At 42.0% G+C, this 17,603-nt stretch overlaps 1 protein-coding gene and 1 long non-coding RNA gene across 5 annotated transcripts in view; one reads left to right on the plus strand and one right to left on the minus strand.

The window, feature by feature from the left end:
* Positions 1-17,603, minus strand: part of LOC113607120 (uncharacterized) — a 99,921-nt gene that overhangs the window by 56,501 nt on the left and 25,817 nt on the right. For all 4 annotated transcript variants that reach the window (XR_003427813.1, XR_003427819.1, XR_003427812.1 and 1 more), the window contains exons 2-3: positions 13,974-14,032; positions 13,430-13,502 (exon numbers count right to left, since the gene is read on the minus strand). This is a non-coding gene — a long non-coding RNA (uncharacterized LOC113607120). The remainder of the gene's footprint in view (positions 1-13,429; positions 13,503-13,973; positions 14,033-17,603) is intronic.
* TAGAP (T cell activation RhoGTPase activating protein) lies at positions 1,258-10,595 on the plus strand. The gene is made up of 10 exons (XM_027082170.1): positions 1,258-1,388; positions 2,040-2,124; positions 2,212-2,265; positions 2,579-2,645; positions 3,906-4,072; positions 4,763-4,924; positions 5,404-5,513; positions 6,932-7,127; positions 7,711-7,825; positions 8,500-10,595. Exons 2-10 carry the CDS (start codon positions 2,098-2,100, stop codon positions 9,768-9,770), a joined length of 2,169 nt encoding a protein of 722 aa, XP_026937971.1. The 5' UTR covers positions 1,258-1,388; positions 2,040-2,097; the 3' UTR covers positions 9,771-10,595.

Consider the following 17,603-nt stretch of genomic DNA (forward strand, 5'->3'; position numbering starts at 1 on the left):
CGCCAAGACTCCGAGTTACCGGGCAAATGTTAACAGCTCTGTGCTTGTTTCCGAAAACATGCCTAATCAGGACCTCCTTTCAGTATAAAGACAATAGCGCTATCAATATAAAAAGAGGCTTAGAATTTACAGGCGCTAATAATGAATTAAGTCAAGGTTTTTGTAAACTTTCTGTTGAAGCACAGCATACACACAGAAATGTACACCTAAGCCTAGCAGCACCTGGACCACGAGACGGACCATTTCAAAGCCCCTCTCTGATCCCTCAGTCACTATCCAGCCCTAGGGAAACGCTATTGTGGCTTCTAAATAGCACAGATAGCTTTTGCTGTTTGGGGGCTTTGCAGGCAAGATGCAATCTTTTGTGTCTGGCCTCTTTCGCTCAACATTATTTTGTGAGACCCAACCGTACTGTTGAATGTAGTTATACACTATTCATTCTTAGGGCTCTGTAAGACTCCACTGTGTGAATGTGTCACAATTTATGTCTCCATTCTGTTGTCGAGGAACTTGAGTCATTTCATATGCAGCCTTAAGCCACAGAAAAGTCCAGCCTTCTCTCTTACCCAGAAGGCAGGATCCACAGATGAAATTCACCATCTCCTTTCTGCTTTCGAATGGTCTGACCAAAGGAATTTTTTTGTTTACCTCCCATGACAGAATTAGATCTAATCTGACTATGACCTAAGTATTGAGTTAGGGAAAGAAGAGGTTAATATGTTGACAGCCTGCTCTGGTGGACTCGTTCTAATTCCAGACCTGGCTTTGGATGGTGACTACTTTTCAAAAGAGGCAGCGTGTCTTGGGTTTCTTAGAGGGACAACATCCCGCACCTAGAGGGTGCTTATCAATGTATAGTGACTGGAGAACAGAGGAGATGGTGGGTGGGAGGGGAGATAGCACCCAAACAGGATACAAAAAAAAGGGCACCTGAAATTACCACTTTAGAAAATACAATGATGTTTACGTACGGAATAACACAATTTCTTATTCATACATCCCACCTATGACATTAATCAGAGTCTTCACCTATGGCCATATGTCATCTTTTCCACTCTTAGTAGTTTACAGATGTCTTGCTTTGAAGTGGAAGAAGAAGAAAAAAAAAAAAGAACCAGAGCTGCCCTAAAAGGAATGAGGAAGTGAGAGCTCTACAGTGTCTGGCTGACTCTGTCCCGGTGACAGCCCGTGATGTTCTTTCCGGTCTCAGTAATATTCTGAATTTCCACCTGCCCGCCCCCTCTCCCTTATAACACAGAACTTGTGAAGTTAGAGCAGTTCAGTCTCCTCACTGACGGTGGATTAGTTGGAGCAGAGTGTCATGCTGTTTCTCCCATTTTCCACAGTTCACGGGAGGTAGAAGAAGTCTGGGTGGAGGCCCTCCGAGGGTAAGTACCATAAATTAACGTGACAAGACAGTGAGCTGCCTAGCGGGTCACTGGGCTTTAAGATCTTATCCAACAGGAAACAGTGACACCGTGGAATATGCAACAAATAGTGTTATAAAGAATAAACACATAATGTGAAGCCTGCATTTTTGGGGTATAGGAATTCTGTACAATTCTGTTATCTTTGTTGTATGTCTGCTGTAAGTAGCATCCTGGGAATACCTTTTTTCCTTTTCCAGTTAGATGAGAAAATCTGTGCAAAGCACTTAATACAGTGCCCCGACACACAGTGAGCTCTCCAAATAAGAGTTAGTTGTTATTGTAATTGTTATTCAGGTTATCTCCTGATGGGAACGTAATAAATGAATAACAAAGTTTGTCATTATGAAGATATCAGGTTTAAAACATTTAGAAATAAGTGTGTTCAGATGTTGCGTTTAATAGCATAAGACATCTGGTAACATATAACTGACTTTATTTTTTTAACATCTTTATTGGAGTATAATTGCTTTACAATGGTGTATAACTGACTTTAAAGGAAAACTTTTCTAGCCAGTAGTTTCAAACTTTGTGTTTAATCAGAGTGGCACTGAAATTGGCCAATACATTACATGTATCCCTCCTAACCTCTTCCCATATGATTTCTCGTAGACAGAGCCAAGGCCGCACAGGAGCAAAGCTCATCACTGGACAGTCAGTCCAAACTCTAATGAAGTTGACAAGCAGCTGTCATGCTGTATGCGCCCTTCTTACATTTATTAATTCATGTTTTCTCATGGCGAGAGTCAAAGAGGTTTACCTAATTCAGTGTTTTCTCTTTTAGTCAAAAACACTAAATGCCAGTAATATGGAGACATTAATTGAATGTGGATCAGAGGTAAGAAAGCAATGTTTAAAACTTTTTATCTGCACTGTGAGATGGAAAACTTTATTTTAATTGAATATCATTTGTATTGTTTAGTTATCAGGAGAGAAAATCAACATAATAAGTGTAGTAAATGAAAGACGAATATTAATTGAGATCTTCTATCATGATAAGCAGGACATTAACACTGATTCTGGAAGATAGAAAAAATTAACGGACACTTGACTAGTTTTTGATATGAATAAAATGTTGAATGTATTTTGTGGGGAAAGACTGGGCAGATTTCTTCAGTCATTATTTTAAACTAAAATAAATCTATTTTTAGGGTGACATCAAGGAACATCCTCTGTTGGCATCATGTGAGAGCGAAAACAGTCTTTGCCAGCTAATTGGTGAGTTTTGAAAACATACAGATCTTTTATGTAGAGGTTCTCAGTTTGCCAAACCACAGTGCTTTACTAGGAATTATTTTTCAAAGTGTTCTTTTAAAGACCACAGAACATTAACACTTGCATGGCAGGAAGGCTCCAGCTCACTAGAGAGCCAGCGCTCTGATAGAAAAGATCTTCCCTAAGCTAACCCCCCAGCTCTCCAGAGGGGTTTTAATGGAGTTACAGGTCTCCTGGCATTTATGTTTTGACAATTAAAATGTGCTTACATGTGAAAAATACACAGTTGCCTGTACCACTCTTGCCCTCCTCTAACGGAGAATGATTCTAAGAGCACATGAAGCAATTGTTACTAATCTCCAATCCCAAAGAACCCACCGTTCAATTTTTTCCACAATTCATTCCATTATAAAGTAACCCTGACCCAGTTCTCCTGAACTATGAGGACAAGCCAGTTCTCTATCCATCCTCCTCCACTTGATGGTATAAAAAGTATAGAAACATATGCCAATGCATTTAGAATATGTAGCTTTTATAATTAGAAAAAAAAGGAGGAGAAAACAGAGAAAGAAGGAAACTTGTTAGACGTTATACCCGTTGCACACGTCTTCAGGCTTTTGCAAAGATAAAATTTCTTGGTAAAAGGTCTAGGTTCAAACCTTCCTGCAGCAATTTGTGCCCGCCCTTCCCTAAAGCATCCACTGGGAAAACCCTGCAGGTGACTGTAGACAGATGGCATGGTGTAGCTCCCCCTAGTGGTGAGTGTTAGCATGGCCACAGAGGTTTGTTTAATGGCCCGCCCAGTGTAGAGCCTTCAAAATGGTCTTGAGCAAGTCACTTCCTCTTCCTATAAGTTTCATTTTCTTCACTAGTCAAAGGAAGAAATTAAAATAATCTATTTCACATCAGAAATATCCACCGTGTTTATTAAGGTCAATATGTTAAGATGGTTGTTTATGATCTGCTTAGTTAGGTTTTGCTCATTTTCTGTAGCAAACAGTTGGTAAAGCGTAAAAACAGGAAAGGTGGAGTCTTTGAGGAACCTTGGTGTTGCTGTTTAGGGGCTGGCTGCCCTGGTAACAATGCAGTTGTTTTTCAGGTTGATTTTTCTAGATTAAGATTCACACCCTTTGCTTTCTCGGTTTTTCAATATTATTTGTCCCACACGGCAAACCAGAGATGACAATATCCGTTGTCTTATCTGGATCCTTGCTTATCAATATTTTAATCTAATTTCTCTTTGCTTTGTTTTCTTGGCTGTAGAAATTAAGAAGAGAAAGAAGGTGCTGAACTGGCTCTTTCTCATGAGAAGGCTTTCTTCTTCATCAGATTTTTCTGGGGCTTCAGAGCCAGAATTGAGGTCATCCCTATTTGATCAGCCCTTGTCAGCCATCTGCAGTGACAATGACACACTCCCCAGACCCATTCAGGTAGGTGCACACTCACGCGTGGACCTACTTCGGTTTCCTGCCAGCTGTGAAAAGTCCTCGGGAAGTCTGAACGGCACTCTCAATGCTAAACTCGTTGGGGCCAATCTTGAGGTTTTTTCCCCACGTTTGGAAATGGTGTTCCCACTTAGGAATGCAGTCAGGAGAACACCTGGCTGCTTACAGCCTAGAAATCGGTTGTGTTTGCCACTGAGCTCAGGTTGATGGTCCCTCCATCCTTCTAACTTCATGGAGAGAAGAATGCTGAAAATGTGTAGCTTCTGAGAAATCAAGAGACAGAGATTCATAGAGTTTATGATCAGAAATCCAATGTTTATATGGAATGACTTGGAAGGAGAGAGGCCTGAAATGGTTTTAGAATGTGCAAACTCCAGCTTTCACAATTTACCTCCTCTTAGAAAAATGGCAGGGCCGAGGGAGACAGTTGATAGCAACCAGACTGAAAGGAAAAACTGGCATTAACAGTCTCTTGTTAAGACTGTCTTAGGATCCTGGAGAACTAACTTTTATGGAGAGGATGTTTTATAACAGGTAAAGTTAGATACTGTTCCTGTCCACTACTTTAATTCTTTTTCTCCTACCAAAACATAGATTTTTCCTGTGTTAGTAGCAGTGAAGCGTGTCTTCAAACCAAGGGTAACCACCTCCTATTTCTATACCCCTTTCCTTTAGGATATTCTCACTATACTATGCCTTAAAGGCCCTTCCACTGAAGGAATATTCAGGAAAGCAGCCAACGAGAAAGCCCGTAAAGAGCTTAAGGAAGAGCTCAACTCCGGAGGCGTGGTGGATCTGAAAAGTCTCCCCGTGCACCTCCTGGCGGTGGTCTTTAAGGTGAGTTCACAGCATTGGTGCCAAATGACCTGCTGATGGGCTCTCACACATGGATGCTCAGGAAGTAAGATATGGGCTCTTTACCCCACAAAGCAAAGGAAACTGATCTTAGAGTTTAATTTTTTTAGTTAAGCCTTTATTTATTGGTATAAGCATCTCTGTGACCCCAGATTCCAACAGAAGGTGATGCATTAAATTCCCCCTAAGGAAATTGACTTGAGGAAAAGCACTTGGATCGTCCCATGGCCGAGTCCATTCCCCTAAGTCTGGTGGCCCCCTGGATGATGGCCTTACTGCGCCTGTTGTTAGGAAGCTGCTGAGAGACAAGTCAGGTGAGAGATTTCTCCAGGCTAATGAATGCAGGAAGGAAAGGGCACAGCCCGTGTAGGGGATGAGCACAGAGTCCCTGAGATTTGACAAATGAGGTGGAATGATGGCAGCACGTTGTGTAACATGAACGGTCCCCTCCCACCCTCCAGGACTTCCTCAGAAGTATCCCACTGAAGCTCCTGTCCTGCGACCTGTTTGAGGAGTGGATGGGCGCCCTGGAGAAGCAGAGTGAAGAGGACAGGATCGAGGCCCTGAAGCAGTAAGTTGCCAGCCTCGTCCCCAGAGGCCAGGCCCCCACAGTCTCCATCCTTTGATTCTGCACGTAACTGTCAGAGTGGTTTACGTATATTGCAATGTTTAGGGAGTTCAAGTGGCATTGTTCATCCACTCCCAGAATACAAATCTAGAGGTACCCTGGAAATTTTTAAAAGTAGTTTTAGCCAAATGAAAGGAAGCACCTCTTCAAAGATAGAAAGCGGACTTCAGTACTCACAAATCCCAAGAGGTGGGGAGTATAAAAATATAAGTAGTTCAAGAAAGTATGGAACAAACTCATAGATGAAAGCCTCAAAGCAGGGTAACCAGCCAGGTGTAGGAATCTGGGGTCTCCTTAACCTGTACACTGGTGTCGTGCAAAGCAACTATTCTCCCACAAAACATCCCTTAAAGCATAGTAAACAATCTGGAAGGGGTTGTTTGTTCATAAAATTCCATCGCATATTTCATATTCTTATAATTAACCCAAATGAAAACTATACAAAAACAAATTCCAACCACAGCAAAAACAATTCCATATATAAATGGAAGTGTGACCCGTTAGAGACTAGGAAATCTTAAACACCCAACGCTAAAATAACAGCGCTTTTGCCAAATCCTATGGAAGTCTGTCTATATATGATGATTGTCTCACATGGCTGAATATTTTCAATGAAATATTTATTGAATTGAAGACATTAGTGTGTCTGTCCCTACGATTATCACAATAAGTTTCTGCTTACAGACACAAAGCTCTTTCATAACAATATCTTCTTATGAGAAATGAACGATCCTTATGTTAGAGATACCATTTCATTTTCTGAAGCTATGAAGCTTTACAATTCTAATTTATTAGTAGTAGTGCCAATGTTGCCATTTAAGTGCTGCTATCACAATTTTTATGAACATGCTCTTATAAACTGATTTAATCTCCATAAAGATTTCTCAGAATGGTATAAAAATGTGTCCTCTTCATTTGATGAGCACAGTTTTTAAAAAGGCAAATGACTGTATTCTTTAAAAAAAAAAATAGTCGTGCAGTGTTAGAAGCAGAAAGACATTCTACATGGCTAAATGGTTGCTCAACAAAATGATTTTCAAGATGTATTAAACTATGTATTTTACTGCAGGAGTTAATATTTCGTAACTTAAGATCTATGTAAAGCATAAAGGGCCATGTTATCGGTGTCCTGATCACAAAGGCCAGTTTTTTAGGGCTTCAGGATCTGTGGTTAACTGACTCATTCCGTGTCAGTTGCCACTGGAAGTGTCTGAATGAACGTTTCACAATGTCTCTTGTGAAAATGAACCTTCCTCATTTTAAAGGAAGTCTGGGTTAGGCAGAAACTTTCAACTTGCCACCCTCAAGCTAGACAGGCTGTGAGCCTCCCCTAAAACCAGCCTTCCCGAACTCCATTCCAGGGTTGCAGATAAGCTCCCGCAGCCCAACCACCTGCTGCTCAAGCACCTGGTCTCCGTGCTCCACGTCATCAGCAAGAACTCTGAGGTCAACAGGATGGATGCCAGCAATCTCGCCATCTGCATCGGGCCCAATGTGCTGAGCCCGGAGAATGAGCAAAACCTGTCGTTCGAAGCCCGGAGAGACCTGAATGATAAGGTTCGTTTCTGTCTATTTCTAAGAAACTCATCGTCTGTTTGCAAAAGCCAAGCAATAAAATGCCCGTGAACTTCTCTGACTCAGTCGAGATCATGGTGAAAATACGAAAGGCAAATGCTTTGGTCATAGTTCCATTCCCTTGGGTGGGTACATTGGATGAAACTGAGTAAAGCTAGGCCTGCGTCCTCTATCATCCTACGAGACAGAGGACAATCGATACCCATCTTTTACATGACTGTGTCCCAGGATGGAAAGGCCCTTTCACTTTTCTCTCTTTCGTGCATCACACTCTGTCAGCTCAGCTACCAATTTGGGAGACTCCTTAAATGAAAATTTTTGTTACTTTAATGTAATATATTTTTTAAAATTCACAAATTAAAAGTGCATGTCTCAAAAATAATTTTCATATAGGTGATTGTTACCAATTTTCCGGATGCTCCTTTCAGACACATAAAGATCTCTCATGACCATTTTGGCACCTCCCTAACTGCTGACCCCCGCTACGTCCCCATTCTTAACCACCTTCCTTTAAAAATAAATAAAGGTCTCATTAAGCTGACAACCTGTTAACTTTTCCTCACAGGTTAAGACACTGGTGGAATTCCTCATCGACAACTGCTTTGAAATATTTGGGGAGAACATGCCAGGGCATTCCAGAATTGCTTCTGATGACTCCCTGGAACACACTGACAGTTCAGGTGCGGAAGGTGCTCTCAATTGATTCTGACTCTGGGGTCAAGTTCATGGCCAGCTACCAGTCCAGACCAGTAATGTAAAGCATCCCTGGTATCTGAAGCAGAAGTCACCTTCACACATCACCAAATTAGAGTAGACTCCAGTCTGTAGGGAAGTCACTAAACACAGAAACTTTTCTCTCGAGTTTTCCTGCACTGTTTCCTCGGGCTGCAGACACTCAGTCAGCTTCAGCCTGGAACCTTCCCCTTCCTCTTCTAAATCATGAAGAACTGCTAATTTTACTAAGTAACTTTTAGCTAGAGAGTTGGCGTAAGAAGATTCTGTTTCCACACAGTGGAGTATGGGTCTGTTAAAATGGGGATGGATCCAGTCAAAAGAGCCATCCAAAGGATCCGTTTTAAATTTCAGATCAATAAATTTTCAGTGGAATGCTGTTTTCTCTCCTTTCTCATTTCCTCCGTCTCTCGCTTCATTTTCCTACTTATCTTCTCCACCTCAAAATAGTAGATATGGAAAGAAACAGAATTTTAATGTGGCCAGTTTCTTTCATACCAAGCCCCAAATTAGCATCACCAAACTCCCTGGCACCATACTTGGAATAAGTAGGTGAACGGTACTTAGGTTTATTTCTAAAAGTAACTGAATGAAAGCTCAACCGTCCCTTAACTTCCCCCAGACGTGTCGACCCTGCAGAATGACTCGGCCTATGACAGCAACGACCCCGACCCCGACGCGGAGCCCAGCGCCGTGGGGTCCCTGAGCAGGTGGCCCCCAGGGTCCTCGGACCCGGCTGCCAGCCTGGAGCCCAGAGGCCCGCCGCACCCTTGGGAGCCTGTCCTCAGCAGTGTGCCCAGACTGAAAGGCTCCCTCAGGCAACCAGACAGGAGGTACTCGGACCCCAGCACGGCGGCATCCTCGAAGGAGTGCCTTGAGGGCAGGAGAGCAAACCCGAAACTCACACGAAGTGAGGATGACTTCACCGCGGCCCAGGCGGCCCCTTGTTTTGCAAGTGAGGAAGCCGAGGACCCATTTCCAGAGGAGGTGTTTCCTGCAGCGGAAGGCAAAACCCAGGGGCCGCGAGACCCGAGGGTGCAGAGCCCGGCTCAGGGTTTGGTGTCAGCGTGCACACTGACCCCCAAAGCCGTCTCCAGTGGCTCCCTGGACGTGCTCTCCGACAGCTCAGCCCTGGCTTCTCCTTCCAGTCCCAAAAGAAACTTCTTCACCAGACATCAGTCTTTCACAAAGACTGAGAAAAGTAAGCCCGACAGAGAAATAAAAAAACACTCCATGTCATTCTCCTTCGCCTCTCACCAAAAAGTGTTAACCAAAGCCCGCAGCTCTGCTGTGGCTGCGGAATCCAAGGGCTGCGCCAGAGACCAGGTAAAGAAAGGTCTTAAAAAAGAAAGCCAGCTTGCTGGCCGAATCGTCCAAGAAAACTTGCCTGACACCCACGGCCAAACAGCTATGGACTTTAACTCGGGGGCCCACTCCCTCTCGGTGGAGAACACGTTCCAGCCGGTGGATCAAAGGAGCCCTGGTGGCCCCCCCTCTTACGAGGAGGCCATTCGGTACCAGGCCTTGGAGCTCGCCACCTACGGGAGCCAAACAGTTGGCAGCATGAGGGCCAGGATGCTAAGCCTGGACGCCCGGCTACCGCCACCTCTCCCTGTCCACCACGGAGAGGACTCAAGAAATATATGCAGTCAGGAGCCACTGGACGGGCCCCGACGGTGGCCCAGGACTGAGAGCTGGAAGCAGAGCAGGACTGTCTGTGCTTCTATAGACACGACAGGACAGGTGACTGTCACCAGGAGACCTGAGCTGCATCGGCTGAGAACTGTGTCTGAGTCTCAACAGAAGAACAAGCAGGCCCTCCTGGCCCGGCGGTGTAGTCAGCCCGTCTTTGATGCTGATCAGTTCCGATTCGCTAAGGAATCCTACATCTAGGAGGTGGACCCATCATCCAGACACAGCGCATGGCACCTCTGTACACACAAGGCTGTGTAAAGAGCTGCTCTTAGACTCTGTTTTCCAAAAAGTCGTGAATAAGCTCCGTTGGAAAGTTGTGTAGATACCTCCTCAGAGAGGACAGCTACCCAGCTCCTCAACAGCACTCAGGCAGTGTCTGTGCCCCTGCATTTGTGCCACATGTAGCAAATGTATAAAATGCGTTCTAGACAAGGCGCTGGGTGCAAAGAGGTCTACGTTGATATGTGTATATATTTGTTTGTGAACTTGCGCTAAACTGCATGGCTGTTCTCTGCCTCCTGGGGCATTTTTCTAGGGGTTAGGGTTTAAAAATAGTCTTTTCTTTTTTTATGTTGCCTAAACAGTGTGCCAATTTTCATATTTTCCACAAACTCCATTTAGGGGAAAATGTTTAAGTCTCTGTTAGAAGTTTCCTCTAGTAAGCAGCTTTGTGATAACTAGTCACCATAGTAAGATGAAAGAAACAGCAAGGAATAGAGTTGTCACTGTTTGGAGTTACCAAAGGCATTGCAAGCTCCAGTAAAAGAAAAAGCTGTTGTTAATATGTATGAAAAATACTTCAGTATGTCCTCTAATCATCTAACTTTAAATTTAGGTAAGTTAGTGAAAATGCATTACACTATGCAACATTAACTGATTTCTAGCACTTTGAGTTTCTTTGTAGTTCACTGGTGTCTTCTTCAATAGTGTGGAGGGAATTACTTTATATGCGTTGGCGGGCATAGGTACAACTTCAGTATAATCTCACTACAATAAATTGTCTTCCTTATTTCAAAGCAAAAATGTTCATTCTTTATTGATATGTTGCCTCTTCTCCCTCAGTTCATAGAAACCCACCAAGAAAATCATTCACACATTGGTTCATTCAACAAGCATTTACTGAATATATATTCATTATCCTAGACTGATAGGCAGGGCAAGATGTGGATCTCATGTGTAAGAAAAAGAGACAATCCCTGTCCTCCAGAAATTTGCAAAACTCTCTTTAGGCCAAGTTTTTGGCAAACGGTCACTCAGAGGCCAGAAAATTTAGTATACAAATATAATATTTCCTGGTTTTAGTGAATTAAAGTTTTCAGCACTTTTAAAAACCTTATTTTTACGATGCTCAGTTTTCTTGATAGCAAACCTAGTGGTAAAATGTCATATATTAGAACTTTCATGCTCCATGATTAGGATATCTTGGAGACGCTGGATTTGATTTTCCTGACTCTATCAATTTCTTTCATAAAACACTGCATGTTTTTGATTTGTTAAAGAAGTATTTTTGTGTTGGCCAGCTACCAGATGCTGAAGACCTAGTCTTTTGAGAAGTGATTTATTAGCAGTGTGGTATAAAGTTTAAAATGTTCTAACCCAGATTGCTCAAGGCATCATGTTCAGACCCATTAATATCATTTAAATACTTTATTAAGCACCACCGATGAGACATAAATTTCAAGGGGCAGATACTCCCCCTCTGACCACTGACTTAAGAAAAGCAATCCTTTTCCAGGATTGGACACTAATAGTGATAGTACAGTCTTTAGTACCTATCAGTGCTGGGCACTGCACTAAGTATTTCAGGACTGGAAGAAAAATCCTCCATCATCTTTTTAGCAACTTCTCATCAAGAATCAGAGAGTTCTCATCAATAGACGACTAACACGATAAGCTAGGGAGCCTCCCATCTATTCCACGTTACCACTGACCTGACCTCCACGTGACCCAACTCAGATCACAAAAACTCTACCCCCATTTCCTTATTTTACCAAAGTAGGAGTGAGACAGAAAGTCTTCTATTGCATGTAAGTAGTCCAGTTTGTTGACGAACATTTATGAGCTTCTTGTAGTCAAGAAGCTACTATATTTGAACAGTGGAAGAAAAGGTATGGTGATGATTTCAAATACTTCACAGTGTGGTATTCCCACTTCTAACCACGGAGTCCACTAGCCTTTAAAATAGGAGAACCCAACCTCGTTCCCAAGCATGGTAGTCGGGTTGTCATAACAAAGTACCACAGACGAGTAGCTTAAACAACAGAAAAGTTCAATCTCACAGTTCTAGAGCCTAGAACTGAAATCAAGGTGTCGACAGAGGGCCCCCCCTTGCAGTGAGATTTGGGTGATATTTAAAAATGATACTATAGACAAGGACCCCAGAACACCACAGTTCTGTCCTCCGTGGACCGCCTAAAGGCCACATAGTCACAAATGGGCCTGACACTCCAATGCAAGGTATATGGTAAAAACGGGCTGGAAGCCAAGGCCTAAGTAGAGGCTTCAACCTAAATCCAGGTCTGATCCCCAGCCTCCAAGCCCCAGGGCCTCCCCAGCACCGATGCGTTATCCTGCCTGGCCCAGCTTGGGAGGGATCCTGACCCTCTAACCAACGGAAGAGGCAAGGAGGCACATACACTTCATGTGCCTGTTGGTGAACAACCAACATTCATGTCCTGGAATCTGGATGAACAGACTGGAACTCCTTCCTCTTGGGGAAGGTAGGAGGTTTTCTCTCCTCCTACCAAGAGGGAGAAGGTGGGTTTCCCAATGCCATTGCCAGCATCCCACATAGTACACTGATTACCTGCAATCATACACTGACCTCCACCCCAGCACCACTCTGGACTTGGTCCAGAACCTGTGTCTGTTAACCAAGCTGGGTGCTGGCCCTGGAGCTGAGCAAACCCGCAGTCACCTTGGAGCACAAACCCAGCAAATATAACCTATGTTACCCTGGGGTCCTGGAGCATTGAAGTGGCAGCCATGGCTTGTATGCTAATAAAATAGATAATAGTTAATGGCCACAGTGCTTCCCACGGCCATGCATGAGAACACCCAAAGGGCGATCAACACTGTTTATCCTAAGGCACTATTAGAAGAATAAATGCTTTCCTCCTGAAGGGTCAAGTAGATGGAAACCCACATCAGATGGGCTCTCACATATTTTGAGTTTCTTTTTTAACTGAATTATGTAAGATCTTGACGCTTTATCTACAAAGGGAGAATTACTGAGGAATCAGAGTATAAATATTATGCTAGAGACAAGAGTGAATCACTAGAGACAAGAGTGAATCACTTTTGGGCAATATTTTAAATGTGGACTGAGGCCCTGCAACTTGCCCACTCCAGAGTACAATTAAATGTGAATGAGGAACCACCAATGAGATGAAGCTAACCTCCTCCTATTATAGGCTACCCAGAGGGACCATAGTGAGACCAGCAAACCTGCAGAATGCAGTATCTTGCTGGAAAAAGGAAACGCAGAATGATTATATCTCTGTAGGAAAAGAAAGACAATGTGTTGGCACAGGAAAGAGTATGTGGGGCTTCCCTGGTGGCGCAGTGGTTGAGAATCCGCCTGCCAATGCAGGGGACACGGGTTCGAGCCCTGGTCTGGGAAGATCCCACATGCCGCGGAGCAACTGGGCCCGTGAGCCACAACTACTGAGCCTGCGCATCTGGAGCCTGTGCTCCACAACAGGAGAGCCCGCGATAGTGAGAAGCCCGTGCACCGCGATGAAGAGTGGCCCCGCTTGCCACAACTAGAGAAAGCCCTCGCACAGAAACGAAGACCCAACACAGCAAAAATAAATAAATTAAAAAAAAAAAAAAAAGAGTATGTGACCCCTACTCACAGGGCCTGAGTCCACACCCCAGATGGGTCACCATGGATCAGGTAGCAAACTGTCTGAGCATCAGTTTCTCCATCTGTAAAATGAAGGTAGTCATAGCACTGCATCAGTTATGGAATGCACCTCACAGCAAATCCAGATAACAGAGGCTTAAACAAGAAGGGGGCTGTGCTCCTCTCTATTAAAAGAAGAACAGACGGGCAGTCCAGGGCTGACATGGCAGCTCGACAACATCCTCGGGCCCCAGTTCCTTCACACACAGGGCCAGCTTCACCAGCATGTGACCCATGCAGTCACATAGGGCCCCATGCTTCCAAGGGCCCAGCGCCAGAGGCAATGCTCTGTTGTTGGCATTTTCCTTTTGTGCTGCCCCTGCAAATTGCGTAGCTAGTCTCATTCACACTTTCTAGCTTTCTAGTCCACCATCCTTCCTGTGAGCATGATTCTCCTCCAGGCTTGCCCTCCAAATTCTAGGCAGGAATTTTCTAGCTCAATAATTTCCACCTACATTCATGTGGCCAGAATTTAGACACACGGCTGCTCTCACCTGGAGAGGAGTCTAGGAAATACAGTTTTTTGTAGGCACATTTCCTCCTCCGATAAAATCTGTAAGAAAGAAGAGAACAGTGGACATTGAGTAGGAACTATTAGCCCTTGAACAAAAATCAAATAAAAGAGACTGTGGATCTGGTATAACACACACCAATTTACTAGTTTAGTTACTCGAATAATAGAACGCGGGATAAAGTGCAGGTTACCTATTTAGTATAGAAAGACAACTGAAAATGTTGAATATGATTAGGGATAATATAAAGATAAGGTAGACAATTATCTTGGAGTATTTCAACTACTCATATGCACATTGTGAGAATTTTATAATTATACAGGAGTAGTTTTAAGCAAAATAATTTAATAACAAATATGAATTGACCTCCTACAATATAAAAGATACTGTACTTATATGAGAAATTTACAACCTACTAGAGAAATAAAACACCTCAGAAGGCAAAGGTCAGTTCCAAATGAGGGATAACATGAAGTGCTAGAGTAGAAGTGAATGATTGCTCCACAGTCCAATTAATTATAGGATATGCTTCAAATTTAAAGGAGCTTTCTGTATGAAATTCTAAAGTCAGTAATGAAAGATTTCAGCCAGTGTACAACATTCAAAACAATCATGAGAAGTTCTAGGTAGGTATTCGTTTATGGGATTGGACCATATCATTTTTGAGAAGGAGATAGATAAGCCTTCTTTTTTCCATCTTTGCTGAAAGAGGCATTTCCTATCCAAAATTGCTTTGGAAAAGACAAAATACTAGATAAGGTAATGTTAATATGTGAGATGTTCATCATTTCAAAACAACATTTATATCATGTTACTTTCCAAAGCTCCCCAGTGGCTTCTTAATACTATTTTTATCAAGTTAAAAATCTCTAACCAACACCTCCCACTCAAGGCCCACCTTAATCTAGCCCTATCCTAGAAAACCAAACTTATTTCTTTCCTTAACTCTCCAGTGGCTTTCCACATAAATAATAATAATAGCAGTAGCTAATATGAAATATATATGTGTAGACTACCTTTCAGAACCCGAGAGATAGCTAAAGTGGTGTTCAGATGAAAATTCTTGTCCTTATAAAATTATATTAATAAACAAAAATGAATGCCTTCAGCATACCATTCATGAAGTTAGAAAGGGAATAATAAAAATATAGTTGAAATTAATCATTTGGAAAACAGAAAAAGATTAGAACTGAAAAATAAAACCAAACTAGCTCTCTGAAAACAAACTTCTGCCTACCCTACGCAAGGAAAAGGGTGAAATCAAACCTACACAACATGAGAAATGATCGTGGGAAATCATAACAAAGCCTGGAAATTCAAAGAACAAAAGCCCTCCTTTGCTGGACTCTATGCAAATATGAATGAGATGATCAAGTTTCTAGGAAAACATAACTTACCAACCTAATTCCAGAAAAGAGAGGAAAGCTAAACAGATGTACTTCATATAAGAAACAGAGAAAATTACTGACCAATCTTAAGAATATCGACGCAAAAATTCCAAATAAAATATTGGGTTGGACAAAAAATGCCTTTGGTCTTTAAGTAAAAATAAAAGACACATTTTTCACTTTCACCAAGAACTTTACAGAACAACATATTCACCCTTTGTTCCAGTACCTTCTGCCATTTTTCAGGCATCTTCATAATTCCATCTTCCCAAAACTTTATCTTTTTGAGCAAAGAACTGTTCCAGGTGCCTTTTACAGTCTTCCAGGGAATTGAAATCTTTTCCATTAAGAGAATTTTGTAAAGACTGAAATAAATGGAAATCTGAAGGTGCAGTGTCTGGTGAATATGGTGGATGAATCAGAACTTCCCAGCCAAGCTGTAACAGTCTTTGCCTGGTCATCAAAGAAACACACCGTCTTGCGTTATCCTGATGGAAGATTATGTGTTTTCTGCTGACTAATTCCGGACATTTTTCATCTATTGCTGCTTTTCAGTTGGTCTAATTGTGAGCAATACTTGCTGGAATCAGTCGTTTGGTTTTACGGAAGGAGCTCATAATAGAGGACTCGCTTCCAATCCCACCATGTACGCAACATCACCTTCTTTGGATGAAGACCGGCCTTTGCTGTGGTTGGTGGTGGTTCATTTCGCTTGTTCCACAATCTCTTCCATTCCACATTATTGTACAGTATCCACTTTTCATCGCCTGTCACAACTGGTTTTAAAAATGGAATGTTTTCCTTACATTTAAGTAGAGAATCGGATGCGGAAATGCTGTCAAGAAGGTTTTTTTCTCTTAACTTATGTGGAACCCAAACATCAAAGCGATGAACATAACCAAGCTGGTGCAGATGATTTTCAGCTCTTCATTTGGGTATTTTGAGTCTGTCGGCTATATCCCTCGTGGTATAACGTTGATTGTTCTCAATTAATGTCTCGATTTGATCGTGATCAACTTCAACTGGTCCCGACCATGGAGCATCGTCCAGTGAGAAATCTCCAGCACGAAAGTTCGCAAACCACTTTTGACACATTCCATCAGTCACAGCACCTTCTCCATGCACTGCACAAATCTTTTTTTTTGGGTTTCAGTTGTGCTTTCACCTTTCTTGAAATAATAAAGCACAATATGCTGAAAATGTTGCTTTTTTTCTTCCATCTTCAATATTAAAATAGCTACACAAAACTCCACCAGTTTTGATATGTTTTTCTTTTAAATGCATGCTGATATGATAGCTGTCACGATACAATCTAACAAAATTGTTTCTAATGACATTAAGGACAACTAAGCACTACTGGAGCCATCTTACGAGAAAACCGAACGAACCTTTTGGCCAACCCAGTATTAGCAGATGGAATGTCTGAACCAAGTGGAGTTAGTACAGGAATGCAAGTGTAATTTCAGTGTAGAAAATTTACTGATGTAAGTCATCATTTTAGTAAGTTACAGGGAAAATATAACCCTGTAGATACCAAAAAGTCACCTTCAAAATTTAATCTCCATTACTAATTTTTTTAAATGCTTAATGAAATAGAAATCAGTGAATATGATTTTTTTTAAAGTTGTAAATCTCAGACCAAAAGTCTGAATGAGGAAACACTAGACTCTCCCACTGAAATCGGGAAAATGTCAGGTTGGTAATATTTCCACTTACCTAAAAGTGTTCTGGACGTACTCTCTGAAGCAACCAGACAAGAGAAAGAAGTCAGAGGAATAAATATTGTAAGGGAAGAGGTAAGGCTATTACTGTTCGCAGATTATATGATTAGATACTTGGAAAATTAAAGAGGATCAACTAAGAACAAAACCTACTAGAAATTATAAGAAAACAAGCTGAGCTAGAATGGTGCAAAATTAATACACAGAAATCAAAAGGCTCCACACATACTAACACGAGTCAGAAAACACAGTGAAAGAAAACACTCCATGTACATTAGCCACAAACAGATAAAATATCTAGGAATAAACTTAACCAAACCAATTTGACACAAATTTTTAAATGTTCCTGCAGGACGACGAAGTAGAGTTGAATAAACACAGAAGAATTTACTATATTCTTAGTAAGATTCAAAGTCATTAAATATGTCAAGTTTTCCTATGTTAATTTATGAACTTAAGGTGATGGTAATAAAGGAACCAACAGAAAGTTTTTAAATTTTTTT

Source organism: Aethalodelphis obliquidens, unplaced genomic scaffold (assembly GCF_003676395.1).
Source record: "Aethalodelphis obliquidens isolate GAN/ISIS:26980383/991018 unplaced genomic scaffold, ASM367639v1 scaffold3, whole genome shotgun sequence".
NCBI lineage: Eukaryota > Metazoa > Chordata > Mammalia > Artiodactyla > Delphinidae > Aethalodelphis > Aethalodelphis obliquidens.

Coding starts and splice junctions, on each gene's coding strand:
- TAGAP (XM_027082170.1), top strand. CDS start 2,098: ATGAAGTTGACAAGCAGCTGTCATGCT. Junction 2,125..2,211: donor TGACAAGCAGCTGTCATGCT/GTATGCGCCCTT, acceptor TTTCTCTTTTAG/TCAAAAACACTAAATGCCAG. Junction 2,266..2,578: donor TAATTGAATGTGGATCAGAG/GTAAGAAAGCAA, acceptor ATCTATTTTTAG/GGTGACATCAAGGAACATCC.